At 36.8% G+C, this 20,173-nt stretch overlaps 4 protein-coding genes, 1 non-coding gene and 1 pseudogene across 5 annotated transcripts; 2 read left to right on the top strand and 4 right to left on the bottom strand.

Moving 5' to 3' along the window:
* Nucleotides 1-6,868: 6,868 nt before the first annotated feature.
* On the bottom strand, nt 6,869-8,832 carry LOC139883912 (formyltetrahydrofolate deformylase 2, mitochondrial-like; annotated as a pseudogene).
* LOC139883918 (U6 spliceosomal RNA) lies at nt 8,020-8,122 on the bottom strand. The gene has a single exon (XR_011771875.1). It is a non-coding gene; the product is annotated as a U6 spliceosomal RNA (small nuclear RNA).
* Nucleotides 8,833-8,920: 88 nt separating the features above from the next.
* Nucleotides 8,921-9,460, top strand: LOC139883915 (uncharacterized). Its single transcript, XM_071868013.1, is given in 3 exon segments — nt 8,921-8,994; nt 9,146-9,188; nt 9,308-9,460. Coding segments are annotated over 3 exon segments (270 nt in total).
* A 212-nt stretch (nt 9,461-9,672) lies between these two features.
* LOC139883911 (phosphatidylserine decarboxylase proenzyme 1, mitochondrial) lies at nt 9,673-12,840 on the bottom strand. Its single transcript, XM_071868010.1, has 12 exons — nt 12,675-12,840; nt 12,273-12,361; nt 11,865-11,918; nt 11,688-11,753; nt 11,521-11,581; nt 11,310-11,419; nt 10,963-11,216; nt 10,583-10,689; nt 10,370-10,437; nt 10,198-10,275; nt 9,995-10,117; nt 9,673-9,837 (listed from the first exon to the last, which is right to left on the bottom strand). The coding sequence occupies exons 1-12, from the start codon at nt 12,838-12,840 to the stop codon at nt 9,673-9,675; spliced, it is 1,341 nt and encodes a 446-aa protein (XP_071724111.1).
* Nucleotides 12,841-13,774: 934 nt separating this feature from the next.
* On the top strand, nt 13,775-15,458 carry LOC139883909 (uncharacterized). Its single transcript, XM_071868009.1, has 7 exons — nt 13,775-13,963; nt 14,045-14,215; nt 14,314-14,478; nt 14,565-14,729; nt 14,811-14,945; nt 15,081-15,178; nt 15,266-15,458. The coding sequence occupies exons 1-7, from the start codon at nt 13,775-13,777 to the stop codon at nt 15,456-15,458; spliced, it is 1,116 nt and encodes a 371-aa protein (XP_071724110.1).
* A 361-nt stretch (nt 15,459-15,819) lies between these two features.
* Nucleotides 15,820-17,073, bottom strand: LOC139883916 (large ribosomal subunit protein eL15; the record flags this gene model as incomplete). The annotated part of the gene is made up of 3 exons (XM_071868014.1): nt 15,820-16,065; nt 16,433-16,630; nt 16,903-17,073. Coding segments are annotated over 3 exons (615 nt in total), but the record flags the coding sequence as incomplete, so codon positions are not given.
* Nucleotides 17,074-20,173: the final 3,100 nt, after the last annotated feature.

Raw genomic sequence — 20,173 nt, 5'->3', positions numbered from 1 at the left:
AATATGTCGATGCTTTCGTTCGACGACTCAATTTTGACCATGAGCATAAGGACATGCAATGCGATGAGCTATACCATTTTCATGAAGAAATTTGAAAGAGATCGATACTCGCCACCCCAGTCAGATTGAAAAGCTTTTATTTTTTTTATAAAAAAATTTTCGACATGGATTTTGAATGATTTAAACGCAGTCATAACATCAGATTTGCATGCAATCAGAATTAACCAAATATAGCAAGTATAAACATCAACAAACAAAACATAATATTTAAATCCGTGAAATGATAATTCAGGAGCAGGGCCCCATACATCGGAATAAATTAACCCCAGAGGAGATGTTAAAGTAGTTTGTGATTAGCATAAGACAACTGATGACACTTTCCTAACTGACAAGCTGAACAAAAGAACTGGCTACCCGAATACTTAAAACCAGACGGCGTTAAGACACGACTAGTAACTGGACTGAAAGGATTTCTGAAGCGTTGATGCCATAAGTTGATAGATTGTTTCGATGCAACAAACACTTGCGAAAGTTTCGAAGAGACAGGGGCGGCAAGACGATATAATCCGTTCTTAACAAAGTTTCGAAGAGACAGGGGCGAAAGTTTCGATCCTTTACAAAACATGCAGATTCATTAAATTCAAAAAACTCATTGTTATCCATGCAAAATTTAGAGACACTTAATAGATTCTTCAATATTTTGGGACAATGCAAAACATTAGTTAAAATCATATTTTTTTAACTAGTCGGAATAGTTCCTTACCTGTGTGAGAGATTGCTAAACCCGTACCATTACCTACTTAAACGTAATCACCACCATGGTAGGGAGCAGACAAATGCAAGTGAGACATATCATGAGTGATGTGATGAGTAGCACCAGAGTCCGAATACCAATCATAATCATCAGCGGACCCTGATGATGCAGTGAATGCAGAGGGCGGATTAGGTTTTGGTGTTTGGGAATTTTGGTCAAACCTATTATAGCACTGTGAGGCTGAGTGGTAAGCACGTGGGGGATTGTTGTTTGTGCGACCACGGCCACGCCCGCATCCGCGGCCACGACCACGGCTAGAAAAGTTGTTGTAGCCTCCCCGATCGACACCTTGAGTTCCTGCAAGAACATGAGTTCCATTTTATCGTCCCTGCTTCTGAGTATAGTGAATAGAGGAATCAAGAGCATTGCGAGCAGTTGTCGTCTCCAGATATGCCTCTTGATTCAGTAGCATCTCAGTCAAACTTGCAACAGACATATCACCTTTGTACATATTTAACGCAGCCACGAAAGAATCATATTCAGGGCCCAAATTAGCAATAATAGCCCAGACAAGGTAATCTTCATCATAGACTTTTCCAGTACCTGTGATAGATTCAGCACAAACCTTCATCTTTTGGACGTATTCAGTTATGGACATGTTGCCTTTTTTGGTTGAATGAGGCGTCGACTAACATTGATCGCCTTGTTCTTAGACAGAAGAGAAAAAAGTTGATTAAGAGAGGCCAAAACCGCTGTTGAAGTATCATGTGATGTAATCTGGGCTAGTACAGCAGGAGTTAGCGATTGAAGTAGCCATCCGAGCAGAAGCTGATCCTGTTGCTCCCATATTCAATAATTGACATTATACTGCACCATTAACTTAAATATACTGAGGAGGACGAGGGATTTCTCCGTAAGAAGTCATAAAAGACCATGACCACGCACAATAAGGAGATTTGTTTCGACCATAACATAAAGTTTGAACTTCAAGTTTGATTGTTAGGGCATGATTAAAGGCCTGAAGATTCGAAAAGGTGTTACCATTAGTCGGAACTGCAAACTACGGATGTGTAGTAATATTGGATGAAGGGCCAATCGGCGGCAGCGTGCCTAGTTGTGGCACTGAAAAATATGAATAACCCATTGGAGAGACTTTCGATCTGGTGGATGACGATGAGATACCTGAAATCGGACTGTTGAAAGATCCGAGCGACATAAACTGCGACATCCTGATATGAACAATCGACGGCGACAAAACTACGTCGGATGATGGGATTGGATCGGTGATCTGATTTGAAACCATGGGTTGGTTGGACGGCGCCAAACTTATGGTGGAACTTGACTCTGATGTTCATATTGAAACTTTGATAGAAAAATATATTATTTGTGTTATGATTATGATGATGTAATACAAAATATATAGAAAAGACAATGAAAGACTTAGTGAACAAATAAAGTCTTTAGAATATATTTTTTTCTATTCTAATATTAACTTTTACTGAGTAAATCTTTATTTACATATCTTCTACGGGCGTAGTATTATCAACGGGAGGAACACACTCATTGATGAGGGTATTTGGCAAGTTAGGAACGAATATAATTAATCGGGCTGGCAAGAACCGTTCGTTGCCGTCACAATCTTTTTCTGTAGTTGAGTATGAAAATATGAGACTGAATGGAGTTTTCAAAGTGGCCAGATTAATCGATAGAGTCACGAACTGGTGAAATGTTCCCTTTTTAATATGCATTTTTGAAAGGGAGATAGTCAGAAAAATTCTACAAGTTCCCATTCTAGCTTCCAGAGAAGATCTTCTGGCTTGGAAAGGGAAAAACGATATTTCTTTCTCAGTTAGAAGTGCCTATGTTGTGGCGTTGTCTAGGAAAGAACCAATCAGGCCTCTAATTTTCAATTTCCATTGTTTTGGAAGCTCAATTGGGATCTTAATGTTCTACTAAAAGTCAAGATCTTCTTATGACGCACCGGCCATCAAAGCTTAGCAATGAAAGACTCACTTAGGAAAAGAGGTATGATTTCTGAACCCACTTGACCAGTTTTGCCTACTAATGTCTCAGAGTGGGTAAACGAAAACTTTTTTTCCTGGTACTTTCGAATGACTGTGTTGTTAATCAAACCAAAATGTGAAATGCTCAATATTCTGCTTTGGTCAATCTGGAAGAATCGTAACTCTGCCTGGGCTGATTTGTCGTGCAAGAATCCTTTCTTTGTCGTTCAGTTAGCCAGATCACTTCACTCTGATCATCTGCCCTCCACCATCCTCGAAAATCAAGCGATCCAGCCAGCTAGAAGTCCTTCCGAGCTAGTTTGTTTGACTCCTCCTCCTAACAGCTTTCTGAAGGTTAACTCTGATGCAGCTATTTTCTCAGTCACTGGTAAATGGATCTCGGAATCGTAATTAGGGACAGTGGAGGCTCGATCCTGGTTCAACAATCAGCCTTTCTTGATGGACCACCTGACATCTACGCCGCAGAGCCGCAACTATTCGAATGGGACTGAATTTGGCTATCTCAATGGGTATCACTGATGTGCAGTTTGAAACAGACTCCCTCATTGTTGTGAAGAAGATTTTGAAAAAATGCTACCTGTTATCTTTCATGCAGGGATTATTTTACATATCAGACATTTGTTTTAATTCTTTTGTAACTGCAATTTTGTTTTCGTCAAGTGAGGGGGAATTCGACTAGCTCAATTGTATTACGAACTTATGCATCAATGAGATAATACGATTATCTCCCTCCCTACATCCTGTAATCGATCTTCAATAATCAATGAAATTCCCTTTTGAGATCAGAATAAAAGATATAAATAATTTTTACCTCAAAATGAATGTTATTGGTAGTGTGAAATGTCAACTACTCAAAGATTCTTTGAGGTAGTACAACACAAAGTAAAGTAAGAGTAGACTAAAATAAATTCATAAACTAGATGAGAGTCGCAGCCTTCCTTGCTCATTTCATCTTCTTATTTTTTTTTTAAATACAATGGTAATAAAAAAATAAACTTGCATCTTTAAAAAAGAAAAATAAAAACTTGCGATTTTTATTTTTTTTTATTAAGTGTACCCCTTTTTTAATTCTTCTCTGTTTTTTAATTTACCAATTCATTATTTAATATTTTCACCTGTATTAATTACTAACAAATTATGAATTTGCCGCCATCAAGTCGTTAGTATAATTATTAAGTTAATGACATAATTTACATAAAAAAAAAGTTAATGGCTTAAAAAAAATGAAAAATAATTAGCTACTCTTGTAGGAGCAGCATTTTGTATTTTTGCTGCTTCCACCAATTAAAAATTGTCATGTAGGAAAGAAGAAAAATCTGAAATTTTTTCCGGTCAAGGGCTTGTTTGTTTGGTTTTTATTTTTAAGATCCGTATTTAAATTTTAGGATATATAATTTTAGTACTTTTCCCACGGGTTCACCATTCCATTATAATGTATAATAATGTGTCATTATTTTTATGAATCCCGAAAAACGAAGAGTAAAAAATACGTACAAACAAACATGATATTATATTAACATTTTATCTTTCTTACTTATTTATTTTCAATTGATGGGTACAATAAGAAGCAACAAAATTTCTTTAAAAAAATTATTAAGTTAATATATATGTGTACTGTTATGTTCTAATCACACTCAGAATTCCAATATTTAATGTTATGAATAATTTGGGCGTTATACAGTTTCCAAATATATGTCGTTTTAACTTTTTTAAATTCATTTTAAAAATTTATAGACAATAATAATAAATTAGATGCATCATTTTTAATCGATCTAAAAAGATAAAACAATATCTATTCAAAGATATGAGTAGTATAGTAATAAATACTATGCAACTTTCTATTTTTCATGCTAATTATGTGGTTTTTTTTTTTAAATGTTAGATGCTAATTATGTTGGAGTACATCATTATTGCTATATGCTACTATATGAAACTCAGTAAAAAAAAATATATACCTTATTATACTTATTGGTAAATATAGAAAATGCTAAACAAATTAATTACATATGGCATATGAGATGAGAGGTAGTATTATTAGTATTATTATTATAGGACAATTGCGATTAGCATTTGTAAGGAACGATTTGTTAATGTACACAAGAATTTATCCTTTTTAACAGGCATGTGACTCGGGAAACTCAACCATTAAAATTCCTCTTAACATGTAAAAACGCATAACTTAAAAAAGTTTTATTATATTTTTTAATGTGGTTGAATCTTCCTCTGTTGAAGGCTAAATTGCCCGAGGTTACAAGTTTTAATTCAGGCTAAAGCCAAATGGGTTTGATCAGATTTTTGTGTTGAATTTTTCAACAAGTCAAAATATGAAGCTTAATTTTGCAGCTAAGGGTTTTCAAAGCTCCCTATTTACATTAAACAGGGTTGTTAATTACAGATCAATAACAAGCTTTGGATCGTTCAAATCAGGAGGAAATGGTCCTGAAGCTAGTCTGCAATTCTAGCTTTAATGATCATTTCTCCAACGAACAGGTCGGAATCAAATCGAATCGACCGGATTCGAACGAGAATGATAGAATGTGCATTGAAATGAAAGCCAATAGCTTGGAAATCCCTTCGTCGCTAAGGTTAATTCGGAAGAAGCAAAAAGAACATAATAAGGTTTTTGAGGAATTTGATTTTGATGAAACTTGTAGTGTTAAATTGGCACTTTCTTCATTGGTGTTGATGGTGATTGAGCTACAAAAACGTGCCTTGGCAAGTAAGGGAAGGTCTTTACGGTGTAGATTTGGGAGAAGTCATATGTACCGTACAAAGAGAAATGAATTCATCATTTGGTTGGTTATTTCAACACGTTTTTTCACGGACTCCATCTCTAATGGTTCATGTCATGATCCTAACGGCTAATTTCACCGTAAACTCCATGTCTAGTTACGTTCCTCAAGTCGAATCGGATTTGGAAGTAATTCCCTAATGAGATACAAGAGAATTCCTCGATTGAGATCGAAAAGGGCGACGACAATAATGATTATGATAAATATTTCAGGACAGATCTTCATTATCAGATACGCGTCGCTGAGGATCCAGATAATTCACTCCTGCTCTCGAATTACGCGCAATTTCTCTGGACAGTTGCTCGGGACTATGATAGGTAAAATGATGTTCTGCCAATTTAATTACTATCATAAGAGAGATCATACTTCTTATCCTATATATCTTGATATGAATTTTAATTATTTGGTTTAATAGGGCGGAGAGGTGTTTCAAGCGTGCAGTGGAAATCAAGCCGATCGACGCTGAGACGTTGAGTCGATACGCAGATTTCTTGTGGAGGGTGAGGGAAGACTTATGGGAAGCAGAAGAGAGATATCTAGAAGCCATAGAAGTTGGTTCAAAAGATGATCCTTTTCACAGATTAAAGTATGAAACTTTTATAAAGAATACGGGAGAAGCTAAAGAGACTTGTTTCCTTCACACAACTCCTCTTGACGATAACTTTTGACAAATTTTCAACGGCTATATATTCCTAGAATTCTAGTCGAATTGCCTGATCAGGCAATGGACGCCTATATTTTTACTTTAATATACATATATTGAAACCTAATACGATACCTTGTAATATAAGTTACATAATGCCGTCCGAAAGTCCAATAAGTTATGCAGGACTTCGAGTCGCGGCTCAAATTGTGCGAGGCTGCAACCATTCCTCTTACGATTCAACTAATTTATGAGTTTAAATATAAATTTGAGAATTTTTTTTTAAAGAAGTGAAAGAAATGTAAATAACAAGTTAATGTAGAGAGAATGAGCAATCGCAGCAGTTTATGACAGTAATCTACACAGACTCTGAAAAACTTCTCCGGGAAGTATAGTAACTTCTCCAGGAAGTTTTCTCTTGCAATAGAAAAAACTAGAATTATAATCTCAACCTATAGCAACTATAATCTCACTCTGATTTTCACTCAACTAAACAGGTTAATTTTGAATTCAAAGTACAGATCAAATTGGAATACAATAGAATAATTGAAAATTTGGAAAACCTTGATTCAATTGAAATTTCTTAATGAATAATAAATGTACATACAGAAATACACCTCTCAACTGAACTACATCGTGTTCTTTATTCTCATCTTTAAAAAATAACAGTCTTTGTTCCTTCATAGGCTAAAACTCGCAACTCACAATATGACTTTATAGCCCTCGCAAGGCATTGCTTCTCAAGGTTTTCCGATTTCTGCACAAAACTCTGCAAAGTATCCCTGTGTGAAACTCTCTCAACCTGCAAAAAAACATCATCGGCCAAAATTACAATATAGTCATTAGTCGTTGCGAGAATTTAAATTTCATATATTTGAAGTTGCAGTAACCAAATTGCAATTACCCTTTGTTCTATAATAGGCCCTGCATCAAGTTCTTCGGTAACAAAATGGCTCGTTGCACCAATTAGTTTCACACCGGCAACAAAAGCCTGAAAATTTTACTCAGGATTAAAAAGCATTTTAACAGGACACAAAATCTTAAATCCATGAGAAAGGCAAGAGAATTCACTTGTTTAGATGGATTGCCACCCCTGAATGATGGGAGAAGGCCATGGTGAATGTTAATTATATCCTTCCATAACTTCTTAAAAACTTACCGGAGAATATCTGCGAATTCAGTAAAAAACTTAGGAATTTGATCATTGCAATATCATTCAACTACAGAAATAAATAAGGGTGATATGCAAGATCTCAAAGAAATCCTATAATTGAGCACAGAGACTTTCTGTCTGGATTTCAATCAAACATCCACTAACTTATACGGTTAGAAATGTCAAAGAGAGTTACTTCTCCATATAACTTAATTTCCAAAAATCGACTCATATGATGGCTTATGAATCAATTATAGACTCATTTACCTGCATGTATCTGGCAAGCACTAAAAAATCGGTGTTTGAAACCAGTTCCAAAATCTCATCTTCTCTTTTATTTTCTTTGGTCGTTGGCAGATAGTGATATGGAATGCCATTCCTTTGAAGAAAGCGAATAACATGTGTGTTTGGATCTCTATCATGGTTACTGAAAAAAGTATATACGCACTTGTTAGTCTTCTAGCATCTCTAATCAGACAGAACATCTCTAAATTAGCATTCAAACACATTCACCTTATAACACATGCTATATCAACTGGAAGTTTATCACCCTGCCACGCATGTAACAAGTCGACCAGACAGTGTTCCTGTTACAATATAGAAAGACTAGTAAGAATCTCAATAAGCAAAATATATATTTACTTGAAAGGAGAAAACATTTGGACCATTTCTCGATTAATGCATGTGATCCTTGCGCAGGGGCCATGCTAATGTTCTCTGGACATTTCCAATTTAATCGGATGTCCCCGAATGGACTAGTAAGTAAATTATATTACCTGTTTTGAAGCAAGGACAGCAATCTTATACTTTGGATCCATTTCTGGCACTCGAACATGAGATCTCATAGCATTGAACTCAATTGCCAGCTTATGGAAATCTTCATTCATTTGTTCTCTTGACCATTTGGCAGGGTCGAAAACGAACTCACTACCATAATAATACACAAATTACAATTTATATCCCACCTTTACAATCCATATTCTTACAAGATTTTGAAATTTGTTCAATCTACATTCATCTAAACAAAAAAAAAAGTACCTTCTTGAATAAAAGACACCCTTATTCTCAGGCACAAATACATCAGCGTCAAGAATGTTCCCTCCTCTAATGGCAATACACTCAGACAGCTTCGAGACAATCCCAACACTATCCTACATTCAATTATCAATTCAATCTTCAACTGGGTCATCGTCTGATTCTATTTCGAACCCAAAATCACAAATTTTGTTCAATAATTGGGCGAGAGTTCAATTTCAATTGTAAAAAATAGTGCAATCTTTTCTATGAATAGAAAGTAAATCAAAATAATAAGGCTTACTTACAGGGCATTGAAAGAGGTGGATTCCGTGAGATTGAGTGGGATCTAGAAACTCTCCTGGGAAATTCAGGGAATTGTAGGACCTCTTTGCAAATTTAATAAAATGAGGAAGACATCTTGAGATTCTTCTTCTTCCAATCAGACCCATCTTCGTCTCGTCTCTCTCAAACGGAATAATTCTGTGTCGCCACTCGCCAGGACCAACCAAACCATTACAGACAAAGCAAGCAACGAAAATGGCGGGTCGGTTCGGGATCTGGTTCGATGAACCGACGGTTCAAGTTTGGGTTCCGGAGAATTGGTTTCGGATGTATACCGAATCAGGTAAAATGATATCGGGTCATTAAATGGATGATTGAAATTCGGTTCAAATCCAGCCGGTTCCAATTTATTTCCAACCGGGCTTTATAGAGTCCGACCGGTTCAATTCATTACTATTTACATTTTTTAATCACAAACAGATACGATTCTCTTCCGGAAGATCACACAATAAAAAAGATGCCTGTAGTTCTCTCTCTCTCTGGCTTCTTTCTACCATATAGAAATCTGCATTTACATCAATGCAACTTTTTCATGGTTATGACTGAAATTGAAGTTAAAATGGTTGTGGTTTGTGGTTGCAGTTCAGGAGAGTGTTGGAGGTGGAGCCACCGAGTCCGTCGTGATACCTGATCTGAGCGGCGATCATGATGATCGGAGTTGTATTTCCCGTCGTATTCATGATGTTTCGTAACAAGCGAGCGTCGTCTTCTTCCTCTTACGCCAAACAGACGTAGGTGTGCCTTTGCTTATAAAACTTGCCTCTGCTCGAGTTCACAGTCAATGTTTCAATGATAATATGAAAGTCAGAAACCAATCTGGTACAAAGTGCACCAAAAAAATACTCTCCCAGAAAGTAATACAGCCTATTTTCCTAGCTCCAAGTCTGAATGATTGGTGACAACTAAACAATATATCTAATAACGTCATTTAATTGCTCATGAATCTGTTAATGACGCCATGTCCCAAGTGCTTGCCCGGTTTGAATCTTGTCCCCACGATTTATACAAAAACTAAACTCAGAACTAGCAGTTGTTTCCCCATCCTTCGGTGGTTTTATTGTGGGAGCTTGGAAGACAAGCACCACCGTCGATCCCATGTTGAATGCCGCAACCTGAAAGATTCGACATTCAAATGCGCACTTTACAAACATGGAGGGTGAATTGGAAAATACTTACAAAGATATGGATCAACCGCGATATTATATTTCTATCTTGAAGAAGAAAGAGTAAAAAGGTTTCCAAAAGGTTAAAATGGTAAAACTCTCTCACCTCTTCTCCTTTCTTGAGCATCATTCCAATGCCTTCAGGTTCATAAACCCTCTCCTCTGGAGGCTCTGATGGAAATATCTTTTTTCGTGGAAGATTTGTCCTTAGCTCGGGTTCAATTAAAAGCTTCCAAATGCAATAAAAGAAATAAAGTAAGAAGGTCCATAAAAATATCTTTTGGCTAACCACCAGAAAAGAGGTACTACCTCAATTGAACCAATGTTTGTAGCACCAACTGCCGCTATTGCCATGAATCCTTCTTGCCAAAGACCTTCAAGCACAACCTGATGTAATCACAACAGCTTTTCAAAACCAAAAACCAAAAACCGAAATTATATCATCGTGTCATTACTAATTGTGAATGAAAACAAAAATTACCCTTTCATTCTCAACATAAAGATTTCTGATTGTTCTGGCAGCACGTTCATTCACAGGAAACAAGCGACCTACAAACATGAGTGCATTCGATAAGACAAGCATTCAGCTTAAGTCGTTTTGAATTACCAATAGGATAAATTGATGTGATAAAAAAGGAAATATAAACACATAACAAGGCTCCTCCATAAGTCTACACATAAAAGAGTAACTAACCTGAAAAATGGCGACGAACAAGAACGTTCCAATCCACTGGTGAGTGTATTCGATGATACTCCCCAGGCTTTAAGTAGATTACACAATAGTAAAGGCCTTTCACAGGACTGCACAAAATGTTCGCATTAATCGCTTAAGACCATATTTAAAGTAATGACAACTTCCTTACAATTAAACTTGATCACAGGAATATAGACAGTCTATGTAGAGATGAAAGTGACAGAATTTCTTATCAAAACCATAGATATTTTTTATGTAAATGCAATATTAAGTGTGACAGTTCTGTCTCTAGGAACATAGATAGTTCTCTAACAGCAGTCTTAGCACACACAATGTGACTGTTATATAAGCTTGTAACTAGAAAATGTGAATAAAGTTACCATGCAGAAACTGTTTCCCGGACTTTTGGTGAAGCCAAAGAAATTCTCCACCATGATCTCTTACTCTTTTCAGGAAGACTGTTTTCAGGTTCATTAGTTTCTTCATCAATGTCCCCTTCTGCTCTCATTGGAAGGAAAGAGCTAGAACCAAGAAGTGAGGAAACAGAATAAGAAAACCCTTTGACTTGTTCAATTCTAGCCCCTGCTCCTTGTAACTCTCCAAATCTAAGAATAGAACCGTCAACAGGACTAGCCTGAGAACATTTGAAAGTGAAATATTAGCAAAAAAGCAACAAAGTGCAACAAATTTTAAGACTACAGTGTCCTAGCTTTTTGTTACCAGTTACCAGACTGTGGGGATCAGGGTCAATAGGCCTACATCCTTCTTTCAAACGGCGGACAAAGAATTCCCGTAAGTTAGAATATTCATCCAGAGGCAGAGCAGCTTCTTCAAGGTCTGAAATGCCAAAAGTATCCATATCCGTTTTATTACACACTCTTTATTCTAGCTAGCCAACACAAGTTTGCATACATATAGATAAAGCAAAGTACACATACTTGAATGGAATGCTCGTGCCCACGCTTTATACACATGTGAACGAAGCCAAACAGGAATGTCCTAAGAGAAAGATCCATTTAGTATATAAACTCGTACCATTGATAAGCAGCCATAGCTTCCCACCTGAGCTAAATTACATCAGCGTTTTAAATAAGAAACTACTCACCACACTCATCAGATGACCCCAAAGTCTAGAAATAGGTCGTAGTGGAAGCATTCCCAAAAACTTTGCCTGAAATTGACAAGGTGACAAAAATACATAGTTAATGAAGTTTTCAGATTCAAAAAGTTAGTAAAGGTTTGTAGGATAAAGATGAGTTAGATATGGAGATAAACATATTACCTTTACATCGGGCTGGAATTCAAATTCAATACCTCTCTCGTGTTTTTCTTCACTCTACCACCCAAAAACAAAATCATAAGCATAATTGATGACGAAGATTCTAAAATGTTTATGTATGTTGAATTGTTGATGACAGTGAGAGCTAATACAGAATTTAGATAACAGTTGGTAATAAACAAACAAATAAACAATGCATAAAGGGAAACACTATGGTCACACAATCAAGATTGAAGAAATAACTGCAGAAGAAATCAAAATTCTGATGACTGCCTACAGGAAAAAAAAGTAAGAAAGCACACAACAGACCTAATGAAAGCATAAAAAAACAGGATCAGGAGCTGGTACTTTTCAGTGAAAGATATATGCTCTAAGTATTTAAGACACGAGACAAGTAAAGAGAAAATGGACCTTCTTGTCATTATACATTCGGCGGGCATGAAGAGCACCAAGCATAAGTATAGTAGCTACAGTTGCACCAGGCACCAGAAAGGGATTGCCTGCATAAACATGTTCACGAATCACGAAGAACAATAACACAATTTCAGTCGCGAAGCTATAAAATAAGCTCATCTTCATTTAGCTGATTTTCTCTGTATCTAAACATAAATTAGACAATCCTTAAGAGACAATGACATACAAGCCGCAACAACATCTAGCCTGTTTCAAGCTCCGATAATAACATATAACTTGACTAATTGAATCGAGGTAATATGAAATTCGAGCTTTCTCAGCAACCAAACAGAAACAAAACAGGTTATGGAACAAACTACATACACACATTAGTAGCGATTGAAAGAGAAATAGACAGACCTTTAGCATTATCGCCATTGAAGGATGATGCGGCATCTTGAGGAGAGGATCGAAATCTCTTCGTGAATGAAGTAAAGGTTCTTTGTTGTTGTCGGCTATGGAGGTTGAGCTTCGAGTGGGAGTAGAGAGAAAATAGATCGAGTCTGTGGGTACTCTTAAATTTCATCTTCTCCCAAGTGTTTTCGATTGCTGTTACTCTGTAAGATTGGTTTCGTCTATGTTTTTGTATGAATTGACGACGCTAATTCATTGTCTTGCTCTCCACACCTTAGTAGCTTACAGGGTGGAGATATTTCCACGCGAAGATTTTGTTAAATACACGGGGTTTCAAGTTTTTGTTTAAGTAATGGCAATTCTACCCTTTATTATTAGTAATGGGCAAAAAACCGTTCGGATCTATTCGGCTCGTTTAAAATATTAAACGAACCAAACTTCATTTATAAACGAACCTCAAAAGATTAAATTCGAATATATTCGCTATTGTTCACGACCAGTTCGTTCAATGTTTAAAATATATAAAATAAAAATTTATTAAATGACTAGAAAACATGAAAATATTAATTTATTAATATTGATATTTAATTTTTATGATCATCAGCATTATTATAATTAAAAAAGATAACATTAAATATTAATCTTTTAGTATTATAATTAAATATTTAATATAAAAATATTATTTTATAAGTATTAATATTAAATTATCAAAATACTCTCGAGGTATCAAACTATTCGGATTCCGTTAGTTAAATGTTCATTCTAAAATAGTCAGAGTTTAAGTTCGACTCGTTATAAACTATACTTACAATCTTGTTCAGATTCGGCTCGTTTATAAACGAACCGTTGCCCATTACTATTTATAATTGATTGTTTTTTTTTTCCCAAATCCATGATTTGGATGTGGATGATTGCGCCAATAGTAAAACATTAGGGACCAAATTTGTAAATTAGCTAAATTCACTAAGCACCACAATTCCATCAGTAGACTTAGAGAGTAGAGACTAGAGAGTGAAGGTCAAGGTGGAGTGAAAGAACAAAGCAATCAGAGAGCTCTCAATCACAAAGTCTAAAAACAGTAATTGTTTGAATCATATGCTTCATTCATGGCTTGTAATTACGAAACAGTAAGATATGGAATCGTAGGAGTTGGGATGATGGGAAGAGAACATCTAATGAATTTGTACCATCTTCGTCGCCAAAAAGTAGCCGTTGTCGCCATTGCTGATCCTCACCTTCCTTCTCAGAATCTCGCTCTACAATTAGCACAACAATCATTCGATTTCCCAATTCAGGTACTACCCAATTGAAAATAATGGATTCTTTCTTTGGAATCCAAAACTTTTTACAGTTAGATGATGTTTTCAAGTGCAAAGGTTTTCTCAGGGCACAAGGAGATGCTGGATAGTGGCCTTTGTGATGTCATCGTCGTTTCGACTCCAAATATGACTCATCATGAAATCCTTATGGACATAATCAAACACCCTAAACCTCACCATGTACTGGTGGAGAAACCATTGTGCACCACAATTGAACACTGTAGAGAGGTCGATATATTCGTTATTTCAATTTATTAGTAATAAGTTCTCTTTAATTGTAGTAATAAAGAAGAATTGTTGTGATTTTTGGTTTTTATTGGAAATAGGTTGTGGAAGCTGCTAAAAAGAGACCAGATATGATAGTACAAGTTGGACTCGAGTATCGTTACATGCCACCCGTTGCTAAGCTAATAGAGATAGTTAAATCTGGAAGTCTTGGAGCTGTTAAAATGGTGTCAATACGAGAACATCGATTTCCTTTCTTAGTAAAGGTAAATCAAACTTATGTTTGTTGCCTTTTCAAAGTGTATGTATCATTTAAAAGTCTCAGTCTTTCTGGTGCTTGTAATGAAAATAGGTCAACGATTGGAATCGCTTCAATGTAAACACAGGGGGTACTCTGGTAGAGAAGTGTTGTCATTTCTTTGATTTGATGAGGCTGTTTGCTGGTGCAAATCCTGTTCGTGTTATGGCTTCTGGGGGAATAGATGTTAATCACAAGGATGAATTGTATGATGGAAAGGTAATGTTTTGTTCTGTCCACTTTGTTTGAAAAAAAAAAGGGTCTTCTCGTTCAAAGTTTTCGTCATTTGGTTGTATTCAGGTACCAGATATCATTGACAATGCATATGTAATTGTTGAATTTGATAATGGTTCGAGAGGAATGCTTGATCTTTGCATGTTTGCTGAAGGGAGTAAAAACGAACAAGAAATTTCTGTTGTTGGTGAAACTGGAAAGGTACTTAGTAGAAGCTCCATTTTTTTTTTGAACATTTCTTATTATTGAGGGCAAACCTTGGCGTAACCGCTTAAGGTTGCTCTTTTGTAGCCTAAAGGTCACGGTTCGAGTTACGGGAATGTGTGTTTTTTACAGGGTGAAGCATTTGTTCCTGAGAATATAGTGCGGTTTGGCACTCGAGTTGAAGGGAGAGATGGAGTCCAAACCCTAAAAGCTGAAGATGACAGGATAAAGTAGGTTTATGATTATCCTTCCAATGTTACTTTCAAGTCTCAAGTGATAATTTTGCACTTTAATACTAATATTTATTTATTTTCCAGGTACGATGGGTTGCACCATGGATCTAGCTATTTGGAACATCTAAATTTCTTGTCAGCTGTTAAAGGAGCAAAAGGCCTTGGAGTGGAATTGCAAGATGGATTAATGTCAGTTGCGATTGGGGTGGCAGCTCAGCTTTCCATTGAAAAAGGGCGATTTGTTTCCATCGCGGAAGTCATTGACCAACATAATTAGTTACAAGTAATTAGGGACGGAAACGGAAGTAGTATGTAATTGTGATTAAACGTTAATCTTGCCTGGAACCCTCATAATTAGTTACAATTCTGTCTTTTGGGTACGCTAATGTCCGACACAAGTAAAATCTGGTATGAATATGCAATCTGTAGCGGAAAGGAACCATTTATTGAGTAGCGGTTTGTAAATTAGACATGCAAAATAACTGGTAATGGTTTATATAATGGAAATAGATTCCAAATAAAATACTGTCACGGAATTCAAAATCCAAAACTTTGATTCATACCCTCTTCTCAACAACAGAAATAATATCTTGCAGAACAAGAAACAGATACTTTTTCAAAAAGATTGCTACAATCAATTAACGGTAACGGCGAAGGGAAAGGGTGTTGTTCCTCTTCCAGTTGGCCCTTCGGGAAGGACGTGCCTTGTTGTGCGCGTGACCTCTTCCACGAAGACCTCTGTACTTCTTTCCTGCTGAAGTCAGACCACGAAGCTCTCTGTGCTTGTGGACAGGATTGCAAATCCAGTTGATTCTTGGGTCGTTGCGAATAGTGTTGTGTGCCTGGTCAACCATAATTATCTCAAAGTACTTGTATGTAGAGTCCTGCAAAAATAACACAATATCAGTAACCAACTAACTAACTAACTAACTAACTTAATAACCAACTCACCACTAGAAATTAAAGTAAATTTCTCAAAAACCCTGGAAACAATAGTATAAAGAGTGTAAATACTGTAAACCCTGTTGAGGTTTACATATTCTATGGTTCTACCACCTGCTTTCTAAAAGTGACTAAATTACCCTCTAAAATTTTGGTTAACCTACAATTAACCACCCATTGCCATCAATATTTCTCTTAAAACCCCTGTTTAAGTATTACACTTCACTGACACAAGAGTATAAAAAGTAAAAATCACATAATTGTACAAGGGTGTTCATGAATAGGGGTGGAAAAATTTAGGCAACGAACCTCATTGATCCAGTAAGAATTGAGAACCTTGAGACCTCCAAGCTTTCTTCCGGCACGCTCCTCAGCAACTGACCTTTTGCTGCGCTGAAACTTGAGTTGGGTAACTCCCTGGTTGGTTGGCTTACCGTACACAATACCCTTGGGAACTGGCTTCTTACGACCACCACGCCTAACTCGGACACGATAAATCACATAACCCTGCAACCATAATTCATCATTTGTCGTCATAAACCTGATTTTAATAGGCAAAATGAAAATCTCATTCAATAAATTCAGATTTTCAATTCAACTGATAGACATTGTGTTGTCTTAGTTTCTTCTATCAACTAAACCAGTAACATACTAACATGTAATATGAACTCAAATTCCTATGTTTGCCTAATTGTCCAACTTCAAACTAACACGAAAACTTCCCCAATTTTCAGCACTCCATGCAGACAAATGGAAACTCGAGTGAATTAGTAGTTTACCTTCTTGGCTTTGTAACCCAATCGACGTGCTTTGTCAGGGCGAGTTGGCCTGGTAACACGAACAATGGAAGGATGCTGCCGATACTCCCAACATCTCACCCTTTGCATGAACCTCATCACATCTGATTGCTTCTTCCTCCATAGCTCAGATACGTACTTGTACGCCCCTATTTTAATCACCAAACCCAGAAATTTCAAAAATCGCAATTAACACTATTATCCACTTATCTGAATACAATCAAATCTCAAAAGTATCGAATAACATCGTTTCGCACGAAATGAGATAATTTAGATTACTACAGCTAAATCGGAGCTTAATCAAACAACAACAAATGAGCAATTCAAAGGATGAAAGCATGGAGCATAGAGTGATTACCCATTGATACAGAGCTTGTCTGTCTGCCAAATTGAGATTTTTGCCCTTAAGTAAACGAAGAGACTAGGGTTTGAGGAGAAGCCTTGATGATATATAAAAACAATGGAATTTAAGATGTCTAGACTCTAAACTTTGGATCTGGGCCATTCATTTTTTATAAACATGGGCTGGGTCTGTGGTATACTTCCTCCGTCCCTTTTTAAGTGGACACAAAATTTTGTCTTTTATTAACTGACGCTTTTAAGGATGATTACCTATTATACCCCTATAATAAAACAAAACTTAAGATCTAACGATTTTTAGATTTGTAATCTGGTGTTTTTTTTTATTTAGATCTGGAATCGTAAAGAGTAATACAATATACTTATCTGTTCAGTAGTCATCAATTCAGTATTTGATTGTGTTGTATATTGATTAGGATTGTATAGAACAAAAATAGGATCTCTAGTTTTTTTATATTAGAAAATTAGTTTCAATATTACTGTATAAATATGATCGTGTATTCAGTATTGTGTTAGATAATAAGATATCAAATTCTCTTATCTGTTTTCACTTCTCATCAATATCAGCTCATCCTTTTCTACATGGTATCAGCTTTATCTCGATCCTAACTATGTCAAACTCTGAATCAAACACCACCTCAAACACTTCCGCTTCATCCTCTGTAGTTAATCAAAATCACAATCCTTTGTTTGTCGCTGCATCTGAATCACCAAACCAAAGCCTCGTCAGTGATTTACTGACCGAATTTAACTATCATTCATGGATTATCTCCATGACCACCGCCTTGGAATCCAAGATGAAAATCGGCATCGTCAACGGAGAAATTCCGGAACCAGCCTCCACTGATCCTACCTTTCAGGATTGGCGTCGTGCCAATTCCATCGTCAAGTCTTGGTTGCTTAACTCTGTTTCTCCTGAAACCAGAGGCTCTCTCATAACATACCAGAATGCTCGCGACATCTGGACAGACATCACTGAGCGCTTTTCCCATCGCAGTCTTGCCCGGATCTTCAAACTCAATCAAGATCTTCACTCTCTTCGACAGGGTTCCAACAGCGTGAACTCGTATTTTTTTCGTTTCAAAACGATCTGGTCTGAGCTGAAACTGGTTTGTGAATGTGCAGTTCGTTGCACTTGTGAGCTTCTCACTGCCCTTAAAAATGCTAAGCACAGAGACATGGCGTTATACTTCCTCAATGGCCTGAATGATGATTTTACTGCCACCCGTGATCGAATTCTCGGCCAAGTTCTCCTTCCAAGTATGTCTCAGATTTTTTCTGCAATCATACAGGTTGAATCTCAGCATTCAATCACTCATTCCTCGCCGGATCACACAGTCAATGCCTTGGCTGCTTCCACTGGAAACCGAAACAACCGAACCATTCAGGCTGGCTCATCAAAAGCTCGTCCCGATGCCAACACTTGTGGCCTTTTCTGTTCCCATTGCGGCAAGAAAAACCATACCGCGGACAAATGCTATTGCTTAGTCGGTTTCCCTCCGGATTTCAAGTTCACAAGGACCAAATCCGTGGCCAATTCTGTTACTGCCGAGCCTGCTCCTCAGATCTCTGCTGACTCTCCACCTCTGGGCATGCTTAATCAGGAACAAATTAGCAAGCTCATTGCTTTGCTCAATAATATGCCAACGCCACAGGTTAATGCAGTCAGTACTAATAATGTTCATCTCTCTGGTAAACTTACCTATCCTAGTCACATAAATCACTTCACATGGATCCTAGACACAGGGGCTACCGATCACATAATTCATACTCTTTCCTTACTTTCTAATCCTAAACCTCTTTATCATTGTTATGTTTCTATGCCTAACAATTCTCGTTCAAAAATCACTCATGTAGGTTCAGTAGTCATCAATCGTTCCTTAACTTTGTCCAATGTTTTTTGTGTTCCCGATTTCAAGTTCAATTTGTTATCAGTCAGTAAACTTCTTATGGTTAATTCCTTATGTCTAACTCTTTTTGGTTGCTTATGCTACATCCAGGACCATTCGAGCCAGATGATTGGAACAGCTAAGCTTCGAAAAGGATTGTTTCTTTTTCACTGTCATCTATATCAGTGTTCGTCCCCCTATGCCACTGCATCTACCCCAATCAAAGCACTTTCCGTTTCATTCAGTATTCCAAGTTCAATTCCTAGTTCAAATATGTCATCTGCATCTATGTGGCGTAGTAGATTAGGCCATTTATCTCTACAAAAAATGAATGTAATAAACTCTACATTTCATTTTTCAAATAAAAATTTTGATTCTATTTGTACTATTTGTCCTTTGGCTAAACAGAAGCGTCTTCCTTTTCCTATTAGTACAACAAAAACCACACACACATTTCAACTTATTCATATGGATATTTGGGGACCTTTAAAAACCACCAACACCAAGGGTTTTTGCTACTTCCTTACCATAGTCGATGACTACTCACGCATCACCTAGGTTTATATGATGAAAACCAAGTCCGAAACCTCTTATCATGTCAAACACTTCATTCATTTTGCCCACACTCAATTCAATGCCAAAATTCAGCACATTCGTACTGATAATGGTGCAGAGTTTATCCTTAGAGATCTGTATCATGATCTAGGCATCATACATCAACTTTCATGTGTCGAAACACCTCAGCAAAATGGCCGTGTTGAACGCAAACACCATCACCTTTTACAGGTTGCTAGGGAGCTGATGTTTCAGTCAAACCTACCCATCGAGTTCTGGGCTGACTCTGTCCTAACAGCCTGTCACATTATCAACCGTCTTCCGTCTAGTGCCTTAGGAGATGTCACACCATATGAAAAGTTTTTTGGTTACCCTCCTGATTATTCTGTCCTTAGGATTTTTGGTTGTTTATGCTATGCATCAACACTACATCGCAACCGGAATAAGTT

Source organism: Rutidosis leptorrhynchoides, unplaced genomic scaffold (genome assembly GCF_046630445.1).
Source record: "Rutidosis leptorrhynchoides isolate AG116_Rl617_1_P2 unplaced genomic scaffold, CSIRO_AGI_Rlap_v1 contig472, whole genome shotgun sequence".
NCBI lineage: Eukaryota > Viridiplantae > Streptophyta > Magnoliopsida > Asterales > Asteraceae > Rutidosis > Rutidosis leptorrhynchoides.
This window is presented reverse-complemented; position numbering and strand designations above follow the sequence as displayed.

What these genes read in the sequence shown, in the direction of transcription:
- LOC139883911 (XM_071868010.1), bottom strand. Translation starts at nt 12,840, where the DNA reads ATGAAATTTAAGAGTACCCACAGACTCGATCTATTTTCTCTCTACTCC. An exon ending in CGGGAAACAGTTTCTGCATG is followed by an intron (nt 10,690 to 10,962) that starts GTAACTTTATTC and finishes CATTTTGTGCAG; the next exon opens with TCCTGTGAAAGGCCTTTACT. An exon ending in TTTATGTTGAGAATGAAAGG is followed by an intron (nt 10,276 to 10,369) that starts GTAATTTTTGTT and finishes TGATTACATCAG; the next exon opens with GTTGTGCTTGAAGGTCTTTG.
- LOC139883909 (XM_071868009.1), top strand. Translation starts at nt 13,775, where the DNA reads ATGGCTTGTAATTACGAAACAGTAAGATATGGAATCGTAGGAGTTGGG. An exon ending in CAATTGAACACTGTAGAGAG is followed by an intron (nt 14,216 to 14,313) that starts GTCGATATATTC and finishes TATTGGAAATAG; the next exon opens with GTTGTGGAAGCTGCTAAAAA. An exon ending in GCTGAAGATGACAGGATAAA is followed by an intron (nt 15,179 to 15,265) that starts GTAGGTTTATGA and finishes TTTATTTTCCAG; the next exon opens with GTACGATGGGTTGCACCATG.